The sequence below is a fragment of the Tachypleus tridentatus genome, chromosome 3 (genome assembly GCF_004210375.1).
Source record: "Tachypleus tridentatus isolate NWPU-2018 chromosome 3, ASM421037v1, whole genome shotgun sequence".
NCBI classification, from domain to species: Eukaryota; Metazoa; Arthropoda; class Merostomata; order Xiphosura; family Limulidae; genus Tachypleus; species Tachypleus tridentatus.
Window position 1 is genome coordinate 39429761 of NC_134827.1, and position 18851 is coordinate 39448611.

General features: G+C 31.4%; 2 protein-coding genes across 2 annotated transcripts in view; one reads left to right on the top strand and one right to left on the bottom strand.

The window, feature by feature from the left end:
* The window catches only part of LOC143245806 (transmembrane 9 superfamily member 1-like), an 84123-nt gene extending 79204 nt beyond the window's left edge, over positions 1-4919 (bottom strand). Inside the window, exon 1 of the mRNA XM_076492059.1 lies at positions 4735-4919. Within this exon, the coding sequence (XP_076348174.1) occupies positions 4735-4866 (132 nt within the window). The 5' untranslated portion in view covers positions 4867-4919. The remainder of the gene's footprint in view (positions 1-4734) is intronic.
* Positions 4920-5134: 215 nt separating this feature from the next.
* The window catches only part of LOC143246729 (homeobox protein dve-1-like), a 131613-nt gene continuing 117896 nt past the window's right edge, over positions 5135-18851 (top strand). The window contains 1 exon segment of the mRNA XM_076493819.1: positions 5135-5336. Within this exon segment, the coding sequence (XP_076349934.1) occupies positions 5244-5336 (93 nt within the window). The 5' untranslated portion in view covers positions 5135-5243.

Sequence of the window (18851 nt, forward strand, 5' to 3'; positions counted from 1 at the left end):
TTGGACTGCAAGTTTGTCACCCTACTTTAAAAAATCTTTAATACATCCACACTACAAAAGGACATTTTTAAGCTGTTGATGCACAATAACATAACTTGGTTTTTCAAGGACAGAAAAACTATCACGCAGGTCAAAACCAAGCCATCTGTTAAGCCAAGTATATAAATAGATGGTTTATGATATACTCAGTCCAGGTGGCCTACAGCAGATTGAAAAACCACAAGATGTGTAAAAATAAATGAAAAACCTTTATGAAAAGAATCTGTCCTAAACAGGTTTTGAATCTCAGACCATCAGCTTACAACAGTGTTCTAATCTACCAGGTCTCATGTGCTCTACAGATAAATCCGCTGTCATAAGTACTATGTATTATTACAAAGTAAACTTAAAAGCAAAATGTTATTTCATATGCAAATAATTTTAATACACCAAGACAATGTTTCAACACTTTTTTTGTAAAGAATACTCAATCTTCAACTCCAGGCAAAAGCTTCTGATCTCCTTATATTTTAGGCTAAAACAAGGATTACTGAATGAAGTAGCATATACAAATAGCTACCATTTCATGTAGGCTTTCTTGTAACTGTATTCTTTCTAGAGAACAAGCTACCCGATCTTTGTTACAAACAGGTGTTCAGTGTATGGACAACAGAGGACTATTTGGTTCTTGAAGAGTGTCTTTACAAACCCACACTTGACAAAAGAAATATTTATACCCATATTTTTTCAGGAAATCATAAAATATTCTCTTAAATCCTGTGAAGTACTCATTTTTATTACTGCTGACAACAATCCAGCACCACCTTAGAAAAATAAAATTTGTCTTAACAAAAGCCTAGCATGTATGTTGGAAATCTTAAACTTGGGTCCTCTCCTTCTGTTATCCTCAGAATAACAGTCCAAAGAAATCAGAGCCTTTATCCTACCAATACCTTTCAGTAAGATCTCAAGAGAAAATATCAGATCCTAATCTGTCCATGAAAGATAATCTTTTCATTTCCAGAATCTTCCTCTGAAGATTTTTCCAATAAATCAATATCTTTTTCTGGATAAGGACAACAAACCAACACTGTGCTCCAATGAAGCCTAACTAGTTATTTTTAGAGGAATAATTATCTTTTTTGACATATAATCAAAATATACACTATTAGTTTAAATACTAACAACACAGCACTCCACTGATAGCTGAAGTGATTTACAGCTACAAATAAGATTTGTGGGCTTGAATATTTAGCAGCTGTTCCTCAAAATAATAACAATAATAAATGTAATCTCATTTATGCAAGATAGAACCGAAGCACTGAGAACCAAATACAAGGTGTAGGCCCCATGCACCAGTGTCCAGCAATGCCCCCTACTAGTTCCTAAAGGTATTTAAGATAAAATTTAAAAGAAAATTAAAGCAAGTTATTGAGTTAACAATTAAAAATACTAACGTATCCAAACTTAATTCTCCTGATACACACAAGTTATCTGCTTGTTAAATATCGTTACAATTTACTTTGAAACAGCATTAACAAGTTTTATGCATATTTGAAAAATTTTACAAAAGTTACTTAAATGCTTTAAAAATATGCAACCCTTAAAAGGTTTTAGAAAGTGGACCTGTCTTCATCAGGGCAAACCAGTTTACATATGATGAAGAAAACTCCACCTTTCAAAAACACTCATGTTAAAGGTTTTGTATCATTTGTTTTATATTTTGTGCAAATCTACAAAGGGTTATCTGTTCTAGTCACCTCTAATTTAGCAGTGAAAGACTAGAGGGAAGGCAGCTAGTGATTACAAATTTGATGCAGAGTTATTACCTTTTCATGTTATCCTAACTTACTGATTTTGTAAAACTGTATGTATTAAAGAAAATACCAGACAAAACATATATATTGAAAACACTTTAGATATGCATTTAGGAGGTTGGAACAGTTCTGTGAATAATGTAATTTGAAAACTGACAGTGGATAAAACCATTTTCATTATTCTCATGAAAAATATCCTACACCCCAATTTGCTACAATCCAAGTCAGACTAATGTTTGACTCTCACAGACATTTATCTTTTAATTTTATTGTGTATAATATATTGTACTGTTTATCAAACACTTATCACATTTTATGAGGTTAACTTAGTAAGTTCAGAACCAGTAAATACTATTTTACCAATATATGGTCAATTTGACTGACTGAACACGTGAACAGTACTTAACAAATAAATGTAGTTTTAACAACATAAAGTTAGAAAACCTCACAAAAAAACAAATTAGCTGAAAAGACAAGTTGGTAATTTACCTACTGACAACAAATATTTAAATAATTTTTATATATTAATATTTGGTTAAGAAATTTTAGCTAGAAAGTCGTGTCTACTGTCCATAAAATGTAGTAAACTTAGATGATTTGATACACATAATAGTGTTCCAAATAATATCAGAGAATACAAGTAAGATGACAATATTTTGTACCCCCAAACAATTGGTGGTAAAGAATGAATGCCACAGAAATAATTATAAATAAAAATTAGTTCTAAAAAATTGAATTAAAAGGTACTAAAAAATTTGGATTTAAAACACAAGAGCATGAGGCTGGATAAGGCATTGTTTACTAATGGCATTCTGGAATATGTTCCAAAATGGTCACTTGTACTTTTAAGTGTTTTTGACACTGACACAATATGATACTTATAAGTGTAAAGTAATAGAAAATGTAGAAGGAGGGGGGGAGGGGAGGGGGGATCATCAAATAAGTAATCTATATCCTCAGTTGGCTTGTGTGTGGCTTTAAGTCTCTTTAGTAAACAGTATGTGTATACATAAACCTCCCTGGCTGTTGACTTGTATCTTCCTGCAAGTTAGTACCAAATTCTCTAGCTAATTAGGATATTAAACAGAATTAAAATATTATTTAAATCTTCAAGGTATCAGAAACAAATAAAAGCTGTACCAATGACTGGTGTTTAAATGTTTCTCACCAATAATCACAATGATAATATCAGAGACTATAAAACTGGATTTTCTTATCTGTATTGTAGATAAAAATTAAGTATTTAAAATATTAACTTCCTACTCTTAATCTCTTCCATGGACTTTTTTTTTTTCAAAAAACTGGTAGATGTCATAGATACATAACAAATGTTACAGAATAATATACCAATACTTTACAATTTAAATTTTGTGTTTTTATCTGTAGTTTACATTTATATACATTTAATAATTTTGAAAATCACTTCATAAAATATAGAAATTTACACTTTTATCTCATTAATTTTAACTTAAATGCAATTGTTAATTCACACACATACATTGCAAAAAATATACCTGAAATAAATTACAAACTTAAGATAATTACTCCTTAAGTTACACTGCAAAGAAAAAGAAAAGATTAATGCATATTTGCATAACTTCTAGTTTTAATATTCAAGTCACTATTACTAATCTTAACAATCCTGAAATATAAAACAATTTATGAAAATCTCAATGTATTAATAAAAAACTAAATATTAACATTTGTGCTTTGAGTCCATTTTAATGTTTTTTTCCATTAATTATAAAAGTTAAATGCCACTACCAATCAATCAATGTCAATACTGAACTTTTAACTCAAAGTGCCTTATTTATGAGGAATTTGGTTGTGTCTGCACACCTTCTCATGATAAACTTTAACAAAATGTTATATTTTCTTGTAACTTTACACAGTTTCCCATACATCTTGCAGGATAATTCATTCTACAACCCATTTAAAAACAACCAATAACAAACTTTAGTTACCACTCTCAAGATACTTCATATTTATCAAGTGTCTCTGAAACCACAACTAGTTACTGAATAAAGGTGTATTTTCCTATTTTACATATGGCAGTAATATAAAAATAAATATGTATTATTACTTACAATTATTAAAACTGGAACTAAACCACACAGTAACGAATGTTTATAATGCTGTTGAACATTTCTGACAAGCTTGTGATCATATTTTTCAAGGTGTTAAGGAACAAAAGGTTAAAGTTGAAATTACAGTTTTAGGTAACATTAAACAACATCAATATCTGACACAATATATAAATTAAACTAATGCATTTAATTATCACATTTCAATAACTTTCTGGAATAAACACAGATAATTAACTCATTTTTGAGTTCAAATTAAAAAATGAGCAAAAATGTGAAATGAGTCAAATATGAAGGGATGCATTCACTTTCCTTGATGTGTTTCAGATGTAAATATTTCATTTACTTGTTTTGTTCAACATTTTTCACATTCTCTTCTTATATATTTATATATTTGCACTCTTGCATTTTCATTGTCTCAGTCACTAATGAAAGATATTATGAAAAACACGTATCAACATTTTACACTGACAAAGAAGTCACATTAACATATTACTATAATTTATTAGTTTTAGATTCTCACTTCTTGATCCTCAGAATAAATCGCTGTGGCAGATTTGAGTTTTTAGTTACATTAAACTGGATTTAGCCTAATAATAATAATATGCGTTACTTTACAGATTGATAGTAATACAACTGATATTCACCCGCTAAAAAATAGAAAATGCAATTATATATATATATCAAACCTTACTTCTACATTACTAATACCAGTAGAGCAAGAGACGCACTATCCGAGTGTCACTATCACTGTATCAGTATAAGATTCCGAGTAGGCTTAGTTGTAAATAATAATACAATAATGTATTTCACGTATATTAACAGACTAGCAAAATTTTGTTAAAGTACAATACCTTCTCTCCATCTTTATAAGTAGAACCATTAACTACTGAAACACCTATAAAAGAAAATAATAACATCAATTGCACAAAAGTACGGCTTTTAAATCCACTAGTTCTCACACCCTCCATTGCCAAACACAACATGAGGCATACTCGTCAGCATAACCTCAAACCCCCTAAGATTTGGTTTGTAAGTCGAGAGTATTCATTTTCTCTCTTATATTCTTACGCCTGAATTTTAAAAAAATATATCATATTTCAACAATTCCTGTTACAGTAATATCGAATTAATATTAAGTAGAGTTTGGGATTGTTTCCATGTTTCTTAAAAGTTTATGGATTTATACATTTATAATTATTAAGTGAATCCCTTTTCTATGCGGATGTATATATCAACATTCACTATGTGGAAGAAGCTGTCATTCAGCGGTTGAATGTACGATGGGGAAAACGGTGGTATAAGTTGCATGTGATAATCGTAATGTAAACATTATTAGAGATTAGGAGGTCGGAGTCAGACGATGGATTTTCAGTCCGCAATGGAAACGTTTGCAGAAGCGTGGGTTGCGGCTAATACTCAGACCCCTTTAACAGAAGCAGCAGTTGAAGCTCAGGTGAGAACCCAGACTCAAAGAAAAAAGTACTTAGTAGCCTAGCTTGTGAGCCATTGGCTTTGTACAAATGAAACGTTAGTTCAGACTTCAGTAGTTACACGTTCAGTTGGGCCTAGCGTTATATTACTTATAATGATTAGGATATTATTGATGTGGTCAGTGTGTAATAAATTTATACTTTATTTCTAATATTGCCCATATGATAAAACTAATTGTATATGGCACTAGACTTGTAAATTTAAGTAAAAATTTGATGTAATTAGCTTTCCACAGTATTATTAGTAATATTAGTAACAAGTTACATATTACTGTAGTTGTACGTGCCGTTACAAACTTAGTGGTATAGAAATTAGAAACGTATGTTTCACAGCCAATGTAGTCTACAAGCTCACAAACCTACAGTTTAATTGATTCTTAGTTTTACAAATCAAATTGTAACTCTTAGAACTTACTGGTTTTTCAAACTGATGTTGATTTATTATTTAGTACGATGCATTTTATCACATGTTTTATTAGATTTTGTAGATTAAACTATTATCTATGCTATAATTTTAATATTCCATTACATAGTAGATAACATTTCTGCCAAGTAACTAATCTCAAGATAATTGATTTTTGCCAATTTGCAAATCTGGTTATTGAAATTTGTTCAAACTGAGTTGTTGTAGCCAATGTGCAGATGTTAAATATTTGAGTTGAAACATTGATGTGCTTAACTTTAAGCAGTAAATAATGAAATAAGCAGTAACAGTGTTATAGGTAGAGTGTATGAAACGTACATATCGTATTAACTTTATTCTGTATGGTTATAGTTGATCTAACATCTTAACTAAACCACGTTTGACGAATCACAGTAGATTAATTTTAGAAATGTATAGTTTTGACTACGAACATAATAATAAACAATACAACGGTCTAAACAGTGAATATAACACAAGCTAATCGTAATCTTACATGTTCATGGTCTTCTCCAACAACAGTAGGAAAACACTTAAATTAGCACTATACCTATTTCACAGCTGTCACCCCAACAACAGTGTTGTAACTTTTGTGCAACAATGAGATTCCTTCTAGATCTCATTTGTTTCCACTGATATTTTAAATCCCTTTTCCAGAGTTCATCATTCCAAAACTTAAATATACTTTCAATTGGCAGGTTATTTGTTTTCAAGTACATAAGAATTTAAGTTAATTTTTAAGCTACAATGTTACTTTAACACTGCTTATATTCTTTCTATAAAAAGGGTATTATGATTAAACACTGTACTGTGAAAAGAGAGAGGCTTTTCTGTTCTTAGGTAGGTAATTATGATTGGTTAGAGAGACTGTTAGCTCTTTCAATTTACATGTTGACTGAAAGTGTGAAGCTTTATCAGTGTTCACAGCCTGTCAACACTGCCTGCCTTCCTCTCAAGTAAGAACAAAACTTTTTCTGTATTTTCATATTACAAGTTTACAGTTTTACGTTTTTTTATAGTAACTTATTAGTTCTCTAACTAAATCAGTTTGTGTAAATTCCAACTAAATTTTGTTTCACAAAATTAGTTTCTAAGCAGTTTACCACTTTCAGTGATTGTGAATGTTTGTTCTTGGAAAGCTGCTGAGATTGTTGATATAAATAATTTGTTAAAACTTACAAAAGATATCTTAGTGTCAAAGGTTTGAGAACTTTAATGAACTGCAGCTGCCTGTTAAATAAAAGTGGGATGACATTTTGGTCTTCTACGGAAGATATTGGTGTGAAAGCAAAAATGTTGTGTTGTTATAATTCCACGGGCAGTTGCAGTCCATTAAAGTTCCAATGAAATAACATGTTCCAGAGTCACTTTGATGACTACTCACAGTGATGCCCAATGTAACTTAGTATGGATCTGTATATTCTGTAACAGTTTGGTTACTGTTAAGAAGACATATGGTAGACAAAACTATCTGTAAATTTTAAGTATTTTTTTAGCTTAAATCATCGTAACTATGTATTCTAGTAGCTTGTCTCTACACTCCAGTTTACAATAAGGGGACTAAAATTTCTTGTCATGCTCTAAATGAGGTTTCCCCAGAATCTCATAAAATGAGTGAATTGTTCTCAAACTGTAGGTTGCTTGAGGCTCTAAAGAGGTTTTCAGGAACATTGGCAAGATGCTCCAAATCTCTTTTCAAAGGTTTTTTGTTTAGATACTGATATATTTGTAGAGGGTCACTTCATTTTTTCAACCTCTTCTCTCGCTCTGATTATTTTTCAAGGAATGTATTTCACCTTTTCCTAAATTCATTTTTAAATTTGTGTAAAAACCTACATAAGTTTATCTGTACATAGCTATCCTGATTTTGAACTTAAAAATTAGATGGAAATCAGTCACACCTACCCACTGTTGTTTCACTGAAAAGTGGAATTAGACTCACTCTTATGGATGTACTTGCAGCCCCAGACAACAAAATGTTTATGCAGCAGCTGGCTGTGAACCATGAATCTTTGATTATACAGTCTAGGCTCACTAACAAACTGACCAAAGAAGGTCGAAACTTTGTTTGCTTCTCTACATGGTGCTTTCTCCATTCATACCAGCCATTTTTACATATAAACTTTGCCACATCTGGCTCTTCTCTTTAATACTCTACAGTGTTTTTAAAGTCATGAAGAAACTGTTATAATTTATTGCTTTTAGATGTAAATTTCATACAAGTAAAACACAAAACTGTTTGTTGTAACTGAATACTTAGTTGAAAACTTTTGTCAATAATCACAACTAATCTCCCTCCTTTTGCACAGCAGCAGTATTTCTCTGCGACAAGAAGTAAATCCTTTACAAATTTAACAATTCCCCTTCCGAAGCACATGACTTTATATTTCTTGACATTTAAAGAGTGATGCACAATCTTATTGTCACTTGCCTTACCTTGAGGAAAGAAGGGTACGAGGTGGTGTACAAGATTATACAGGAGATCTAAAGGATATAGACAATAGGATAAGAGGGCACAAACTTAAAGTTTGGAAACAGCACTCTAGTCTCCAGTTAAGACTGTTTTGCTGCTCCAAGATATTAGAGAATAAGTTGACATGGACAGTAGTGAAGGCTGGCACCTTGTCAGACGAAGGGAATTGGTGAATTGTTTTCTTCGGGAAAGGTTGTACAAGAACTTATTTTTTATATGTTTATTTGTTCCAGTTTCTAACAACTTTTTAATAAATTAAACATTGTAATGGAATCAATGTCTCTCAGTGTCTTTAAAATTGTTAGTAATGAATTTGGAAACACTGCTATATAAGAAGCTGTGAAGGGTCTGGCAAAAGCTTTACAAAGTCAGTTGGTGAAATATAAAAGAAACCCACCATAGATTCACCAGGAAGAAGTGTAACATATCTTTTTGGATGATGTAAAGTATTTTGGAAGGTACTGCACTATAGGTTAGCTGAAAAAATCGCTTTGGTAGAGGTTTAGGAAAGAGTAGTTTTATACAATTGATTGGTGATTAGATGAGGGGAAAGTAAAAATGTTACAGTAAATGGAGTTCATTCAAGCTAGATGCTTGTTGTTTGAGTCAGGGGTCAGTGTTTGGGCCTTTCCTTTTTCATATATACATTCATGATACTGCTGTAGTCATAACTAGTAAATTAGTTATATGTGTTGATGACATCAAACTTTGGATATTTCTTACATCTATATCACAGAATGACTTGGACATGACTTAACAACATCTTAATTATAGTATTGCAAGGTGATACATTTGGGTCATCATAGAGAAATATGTGTGGACTGAGGGTGTCTCTCTGGGAGTTTCAGAGGTGGCTTTTGCAAGTGACCTGGGAACAAGTAGTTTGAATTTCGACTAACTTTTTCTGGTTTGTTTGTTTAGTAAGTCGGCTGCAATAGAGGATCATTTTTAGCAGCCATCCCCAGCCATTTTTCTTCAGTTAGTTAATAAAGTTTGTGAGATTTTTGGAATCTTCTATTGTATTTAACCCTACTCCTTTCTTGTTAGCATGAAGAATGGCAGGAGAGTACTTGGCTTTTCAGCCTTTTACTGAAAGATTTGCTGGTCTGTTATGCAATGGGATAGATATGCCTTTTCCCCCATGCTCATCAAATCAGCATCCTTTAGCTTGTTACCACCAGATGGAGGCCTGTTTAGATTCTCAGTGGATGGAACCCCTTTTGGACCTGTGATCCATGATCAGTTTAAACAATCAGTTTTCTTGCATTGATCTTATGCTCACAACTGCCCTGAGATATTTTTCTTTAACTTTTGCTTGAATCTTGTAAATGTTCCCCTCAGCAATTTGAGGATAAGTTGCTAACTTTTACTTTAGTCAGACTTTCTTCTTCCATTCTTTCTTTGGTTTTCTGGCTGGTCTGTTGTTGGGATTTATTGGTAAAGATGCTTTGTTAGAAAGTGTTCATTTATCATCTTCTGGTTTTGGGAAGTTACAAGAAGCTCCTTTTCTCTATCCCATGTTATTTGTTGGAGTTCCAAAGACATTGAGACTTTAGAATCCTGAATTGATACTGGCAACTTATATTCTTCTCTATTATCCTTGGCTTCTTTCTGGTTCTAATTTAGGAACACATGACCATATTGTTTCCAATCCTTTTCCTTTGGTCTCTATAATATAGTCCAGCCATATTCTTGAGGGTTTTTAACTCTAGCAAGCCAATGGTAACAGGGGTGATGACCATTCTTGGGGCAGGGGAGCATGATTATATCACTTCCAGGCCAAATGGAGCTCTTTTACCAGGGATCCATGGGTACTCCAGGTTCTGGTTTCAGGCTTGGTCATTTAGTTTACATCATCTACACCATTGTCTGCTCAATCTGTTTTTACCTCCAACAGATCCATGGCTTGTTGAGTTCCAGTCTCGGCCCAAAAGAGAGTTGTTAGTCAAAAACACAGAGGGTTGATCCCATTCTTCCAGGATGTCATTCACATTTATATGTGAAACTAAAGAAGACAGGAGGTTGATGTACAATCATTTGTCTATCTTGACTCAACCAATTTTTAGATCCACCTCACTTCACTGTAGAATCTTTTCTCACCCTATGATAGCACTTTGCGCCAGGTCTCTGGATGACCAAGTTCAATGTTAATGACACTTATTTCCAAATTCCCATAGCAGAATCTTACCAAATATTACTCAGGCTTATGCACAAGGGTCAGGTGCTACAGTTTAAGACTCTTTTTTTTTTCTTGCATCTGCACTTTGTTTTTTCTGTGGAGTTGTGCTTGTTACCTGTACACAAATCATTATGTATGAATACTTTCTTCTGGCTCCATTCTGTCAATTAGCAGAACTGCACTCCATATTCTCCTTTTAGAAGCCACAAAAGCAGGCTTTCTTATCAGACTGGAGAATTCTACTTTGTTAATGATGCAACATCTTGTCCACTTGGATGTGTTTTTCAATACTTATTTAAATCCCACTCAACTAACCTCTTTCAGGCTTCAAGCCATGGAAAGAGCTGTCAGGCTTTTACTTCTGTCTCCTACTGTACAAGTGGTTCTTTCTCCTTTGTGGATGCAAGCATCCTTTGGGAGGAGCCCATACGAGACTCATTGACTGGGTGGTTTGATCGGAGCAATACTATTATTGGGGTACTCATTCCACCCCCTCATCTCAAGAGCAATTATTGGGATGAATTGTTTGTGTATAGTACTTAGAGAGAGGGAGCATTGAAGTTAGTGGAGAAATTTGTAAATTAGAATTTGTCTATGGCAATAGGATGGAGACAAAGCATTCTTAATGTTTAGATGGGTAAAGGGTGAAAACCCTCGAGGTGAAGAAATTGTTTGTTTGTTTTTTATTTCGCACAAAGCTAAATGAGGGCTTCTACACTAGCCGTCCCTAATTTAGCAGTGTGAGACTAGAGGAAAGGCAGCTAGTCATCACCACCCACTCTTGGGCTACTCTTTTACCAATGAATAGTGGGATTGACCATCACATTATAATACTCCTACAATTGAAAGGGTGAGCATGTTTGGTGCGACAGGGATTTGAACCTGTGACCCTCAGATTATGAGCTGAATGCCTTAACCCACCTGGCCATGCTGGGCCTGAGGAAATAGTTATAGTGTCAGTAGTGGTGAGTATTATTGGAAACACATGTTCAGTTTAGGCAAATGTTAACTTGTACTGTTAGGTTAAGATCTTTTAACATATTCTCTCTTGAGCAAAGAAAGGTGAGAAGTGACTTTATTGAAATTTTTTGATTATCCATGTGATTAATTAATAAAATCCTCAAATTTATTTGCTGTATTTTGAAGATGAACACATAAGTTTAAGTGTTGGAAATGTAAGTTCCAGATAAGATAACATGGTGACTGACTTATGGAGTTTAAGAGAGGAATTGACCTCAGGAAAATTGAAAATTCAAGGTTAGGTGAACGAGAAGAGTCTAGTAAGATGAAATCGTATATGTTGTCCATATGTTTGGTTAAAATTAATAATAAACAACAAAGTTCTAAGATAGTTCCATGAAAGACTTGTATTGCATTCTCTAAATTAGAAATGTATCCATTTGTTACATTTTTTTTTTATGACTAATTTTTTATTCATATTTCAGCTCTCAAAAATGAAAGTAATTTGATTCATGTATTTGAAATTCATACAGGATTGGTCAGTTTTTTTTTAAAGAGGGGATTGTTTCACTGGTCAAATGGAAAGGTTGAATGATAAAACTGTAATATCAGAAGCAACAGATTAAATATTTGTGAACCTAATGTAGATTTGCTTTTAAAATTGTTTTTATTATAGATGTAAGTTTATAATTAGTGTTTGAATGATGTGGTTTTCACTGTTATTTTAGTTTGTGAAGTGTTACATTATTGAGATTGTTATACATATGTGTAGTACTGTGTTATGTATATGTTTGTGAAGGGCTCTATTGTATTTACATTTTGTTTATTTATTACTTGGAGTTCCAGATTAGGGAGTTGTTACAGGTTAGATGTGTCTTCAATACCTATTGGTCATATTGGTTTGTTTTGAATGACATTCCATATGTGATACTGGGAAGTGAAACTTCAATACAGAAGATGTTCTTAAGTTTATGGATCTTTATTATGTAGATACTTGTCACCAAAACATGTTTTATTTTAATGTCTTTGCCTCACTTTTATTTGCTTGTTTAGTTTGACTTCATCTGTTCGAATTATCTCTGAAAATAATACTGACTGAAGTGTAAATTGTTAAACACCAGTATTAAGTTGTTTAAACATAATGATAGTATTAAAGTTCAGATAGCACTTGTGTAAATTGTTAAACACCAGTATTAAGTTGTTTAAACATAATGATGGTATTAAAGTTCAGATAGCACTTGTGTAAATTGTTAAACACCAGTATTAAGTTGTTTAAACATAATGATAGTATTAAAGTTCAGGTAGCACTTGTGTAAATTGTTAAACACCAGTATTAAGTTGTTTAAACATAATGATAGTATTAAAGTTCAGGTAGCACTTGTGTAAATTGTTAAACACCAGTATTAAGTTGTTTAAACATAATGATAGTATTAAAGTTCAGATAGCACTTGTGTAAATTGTTAAACACCAGTATTAAGTTGTTTAAACATAATGATAGTATTAAAGTTCAGATAGCACTTGTGTAAATTGTTAAACACCAGTATTAAGTTGTTTAAACATAATGATAGTATTAAAGTTCAGATAGCACTTGTGTAAATTGTTAAACACCAGTATTAAGTTGTTTAAACATAATGATAGTATTAAAGTTCAGGTAGCACTTGTGTAAATTGTTAAACACCAGTATTAAGTTGTTTAAACATAATGATAGTATTAAAGTTCAGGTAGCACTTGTGTAAATTGTTAAACACCAGTATTAAGTTGTTTAAACATAATGATAGTATTAAAGTTCAGATAGTACTTGTGTAAATTGTTAAACACCAGTATTAAGTTGTTTAAACATAATGATAGTATTAAAGTTCAGATAGCACTTGTGTAAATTGTTAAGCACCAGTATTAAGTTGTTTAAACATAATGATAGTATTAAAGTTCAGATAGCACTTGTGTAAATTGTTAAGCACCAGTATTAAGCTGTTTAAACATAATGATAGTATTAAAGTTCAGATAGCACTTGTCTAAATTAAACACCAGTATTAAGTTGTTTAAACATAATGATAGTATTAAAGTTCAGATAGTACTTGTGTAAATTGTTAAACACCAGTATTAAGTTGTTTAAACATAATGATAGTATTAAAGTTCAGATAGCACTTGTGTAAATTGTTAAACACCAGTATTAAGTTGTTTAAACATAATGATAGTATTAAAGTTCAGATAGCACTTGTGTAAATTGTTAAACACCAGTATTAAGTTGTTTAAACATAATGATAGTATTAAAGTTCAGGTAGCACTTGTGTAAATTGTTAAACACCAGTATTAAGTTGTTTAAACATAATGATAGTATTAAAGTTCAGATAGCACTTGTGTAAATTGTTAAACACCAGTATTAAGTTGTTTAAACATAATGATAGTATTAAAGTTCAGATAGCACTTGTGTAAATTGTTAAACACCAGTATTAAGTTGTTTAAACATAATGATAGTATTAAAGTTCAGGTAGCACTTGTGTAAATTGTTAAACACCAGTATTAAGTTGTTTAAACATAATGATAGTATTAAAGTTCAGGTAGCACTTGTGTAAATTGTTAAACACCAGTATTAAGTTGTTTAAACATAATGATAGTATTAAAGTTCAGGTAGCACTTGTGTAAATTGTTAAACACCAGTATTAAGTTGTTTAAACATAATGATAGTATTAAAGTTCAGGTAGCACTTGTGTAAATTGTTAAACACCAGTATTAAGTTGTTTAAACATAATGATAGTATTAAAGTTCAGATAGCACTTGTGTAAATTGTTAAACACCAGTATTAAGTTGTTTAAACATAATGATAGTATTAAAGTTCAGATAGCACTTGTGTAAATTGTTAAACACCAGTATTAAGTTGTTTAAACATAATGATAGTATTAAAGTTCAGATAGCACTTGTGTAAATTGTTAAACACCAGTATTAAGTTGTTTAAACATAATGATAGTATTAAAGTTCAGGTAGCACTTGTGTAAATTGTTAAACACCAGTATTAAGTTGTTTAAACATAATGATAGTATTAAAGTTCAGGTAGCACTTGTGTAAATTGTTAAACACCAGTATTAAGTTGTTTAAACATAATGATAGTATTAAAGTTCAGGTAGCACTTGTGTAAATTGTTAAACACCAGTATTAAGTTGTTTAAACATAATGATAGTATTAAAGTTCAGGTAGCACTTGTGTAAATTGTTAAACACCAGTATTAAGTTGTTTAAACATAATGATAGTATTAAAGTTCAGATAGCACTTGTGTAAATTGTTAAGCACCAGTATTAAGTTGTTTAAACATAATGATAGTATTAAAGTTCAGATAGCACTTGTGTAAATTGTTAAACACCAGTATTAAGTTGTTTAAACATAATGATAGTATTAAAGTTCAGATAGCACTTGTGTAAATTGTTAAACACCAGTATTAAGTTGTTTAAACATAATGATAGTATTAAAGTTCAGGTAGCACTTGTGTAAATTGTTAAAAGTTCACCAGTATTAAGTTGTTTAAACATATTATGTTTATAGTATTAAAGTTCAGAGCACTTGTGTAAATTGTTAAACACCAGTTGTTGTTTAAATAATGATAGTATTAAAGTTCAGGTTAAATTGTTATAAAGTTGTTTAAACATGATAGTATTAAAGTTCAGGTAGCACTTGTGTAAATTCTTAAAGTATAAAACTTCTTTTTAAAATTACAGTTTAATAAATACTCAGTTTAATGACTGTTGTATATAATAAATCATTATGTTTTTATAATAATTTTTACTATGATAGTAATGGTTTGACAGTTTATGTTTAATATGTTATTAAAAAGAAATTATAAAACTAAGAATATTAAAACATTTTGAAGATAACTTGTGAAGAAACATGTTTTTGAAATGTATGTTTATTCTGCAACTTTTATGATTGTTACACATGATATGGTTGTACAGTGCATACATGAACTCAAAACATGTGTATCCATATCTGTTGTTGTAGCTTTGGTTGTACATGTTTCGTGTAGAAAACTTAACACTTCAAGTCTTATGTTATTGTTTCTATTCAGAAACAATGTGTAGCACAAACAGATCGAGTAATAATTTTCATGGCCTGATCTGTTGATAACAATCTGAATTCTCATGATATTTGTTTGTATACTGAATATTGTCTTCAGTATTTTCCTTCTGTTAAATAGGATTCGGTAGTATCTAAAATTTGGTTGTGGTTGACTGTGAGGTCTTTCTCTACCTTATCCTATTCTATAGCTATTACTAGCATACAGCATAAATAGATCTTTGCAGTTTTCTTTCAAGTGCTATATATCATTTCAGTTAATAAGCTGTTCATATATTTATATTACACCATAATGATAATGCCTGAGAGAAACCATTTGATAGATTGCATCATAATTGTGGTGTTTTATAAGTTGGGTTAGATATCTGTGAGCTGAAGTAACTTGAATACCACAGCCACTCATTGTACTTCAACATGTACCCCCCTTCCAAACCATCATCACTTTCATGAGAACCCCATACCTGAACAGCTGATTTATAAAGTGAATAAAAGCAGTTATTGACATGAATGAGCAAGTTAGTCAAATTTTAAAATGTTTTAATTTAACAACAGTTAAATGTTTTCTGTTTTTAAAGATAATTTGATCTTACTTTCACAAACCATCTTTAAAAGAACACTGGGTGTCCATGAACTACAGGTAGAGAACCACTGCTGAAAACCAGCATTTCTCATTCTAGCTCATCACCCCCTTTTATAAACTGTCATGGACCACTTAGCAGCAAGTAGAAGAAAATCCATTAAGATTGAAATATGAATATTTTGTTAGTTTTTGTGAAGTCCCATAGACTGAGCAGGTGCTATTTCATGGACTAAATGTTGAGAAAAACTACTCTATCGGATATCTTAGATTGCTCTAAACGTAAAGAAACTACTCTATCGGATATCTTAGATCGCTCTAAACGTAAAGAAACTACTCTATCGGATATCTTAGATCGCTCTAAACGTAAAGAAACTACTCTATCGGATATCTTAGATTGCTCTAAACGTAAAGAAACTACTCTACGTAAAGAAACTACTCTATCGGATATCTTAGATTGCTCTAAACGTAAAGAAACTACTCTATCGGATATCTTAGATTGCTCTAAACGTAAAGAAACTACTCTATCGGATATCTTAGATCGTTTTAAACGTAAAGAAACTACTCTATCGGATATCTTAGATCGCTCTAAACGTAAAGAAACTACTCTATCGGATATCTTAGATCGCTAAAGAAACTACTCTATCGGATATCTTAGATCGCTCTAAACGTAAAGAAACTACTCTATCGGATATCTTAGATCGCTCTATCGGATATCGTAAAGAAACTACTCTATCGGATATCTTAGATAGCTCTAAACGTAAAGACACTACTCTATCGGATATCTTAGATAGCTCTAAACGTAAAGACACTACTCTATCGGATATCTTAGATTGCTCTAAACGTAAAGTACTATATTACTATTACTACTTGATTTATCAGTTTGTTTCTTTTCTGTGATGGGATAGCCAATTAATGTTTTGACAAAAAGAAATCATGTGACCTGACTTGTTTATCTTTATGGCTGTACATTTTAACAGATTAGTCATATGTGGAATATACAGTTTACATGCACTTAATCTCGGCAAGATGCAAATAACCAAGATTTCTTTTGTATATTCATAAAATGTGTACTTCATTAACCCTTTTTAGGTAGGTGCATATGACAGTTTCTACTTTAGGTAACAATTTTTGCTAGCACAAATATTATTTAGTTTTGTGCCTTATGATAATTAATTAAAAATGTTCAATAAGATAGTTTTTCATGTCAAAATTTTGACTTGAAACAATGAGACAGAGGCATATGTATATATTTTGTGTACATACTATAGAGATGTCTGATATCACAGTAGTAGGCTTAACTTTACATTATATAAGGTAACAAATGTGTTTTGTTGTGTATTTATTTTCTTTTAAAGATTTTACATTGCAGGCAGTGAAACGTTTGTTAAGATGCTATTGGTCTTCATTGTTGAATGTATAACAGATTATTTCATGACATAATTTTTATTCTTTTTTCTAACAACAAATTACTAACCTAACAACACACTATCACCATTACCATTTGTAATGTCATGTTATCCTTGTATTCAATTAAAAACAATTTGTTCAATTTTATAAAAATCATTTCTCCTTACCCACGTGTTCGTACAGCACATTCAGTGTTTATTTTCATGTTAATTAACATTCTCACGTTATTTTCACGTGACACTTTCATTTAGTTTTAGGTTTGTGAATGTTGTTAATAATGCCCTCGCACAGCTCAACTCTCGTTGTATTCAGGTGGAAACACTGAAACGGCTGAACATAATTATTTATCCATTTAAACTCCATCTTGGAGGAAGGGAAGTCCATTTAAGTTCTTTTAATCACATTTCATCAAAACCAGTTTCTTACAACAACTTGTGATACAAGATATGTATCACATAAGTACAGATTATACAAAATACATACCTGGAGATACTTTTAATTACATGGAAACAAAATTAGTGTGTACGAAAGACAGTAGAGGGCATCAAGATTTGAGTACTTGATTTTTTAAAATTTTTAATGTTTGTCCAATTAGTCACCTCCATGTTGACAGACATCACACACTTGTGTAATATGAAAGTTAATGGGTCTTACAAAAGCAATATTTAAGTAGCATAACTTCTACTTTGATATTTGTTTCTTTGACCAGTTGAAATTAGCACTTGTTTTGTAATATAAACTTTCAATCAGAGCAGACTATGTACTTGGCTAAAAATGGACCTGGTAACCAGTATGGTTGATTTAATATATTTTTTGTGTATCTACTAATAAAGATTAATTATGACCTATTTCATGTGTTGTGCCTGTTTGGTAACAGTGCTTTCAGTCATAATGCCAGTTGTGATTTGTACTGTTTATCAAACTGAGATTTGTGATCCATGTTTTACTCTCTTTACTCAATAGTTCCACCAAACTGTTTTATTTTCCTTCAAGTGATCAAATGAAACTTTATTCAAGTAGCTTCTGGAATATTTACACACATTATCAGATCAGGAATATTTACTTTTATTTTTTCTTTCTTTTTTCACATATGAAATAATAAAACATCCCATTGATAGTTAGTTAAAGTAATGATTGTTTTTCTTTTTATGTCAACAAAAACTCTCTGTGATAAAAATTATGTGGATATCTGCAACTATTAGTTACTTGGCTAGTGTTTACTGGCTACAAAAATATACTAATTTCAAACATTTAAAGGTGAGTTTACATAGTTCCTGTTACAAACTAATGTATTTTATAGCCAACATATTCCTACAGTGGATGTTGATTGTATGTCATTATCTATGTAAGTAACCAAAACTTGTCACTGTCTATTGAAAGGCACTACAAACAAAAA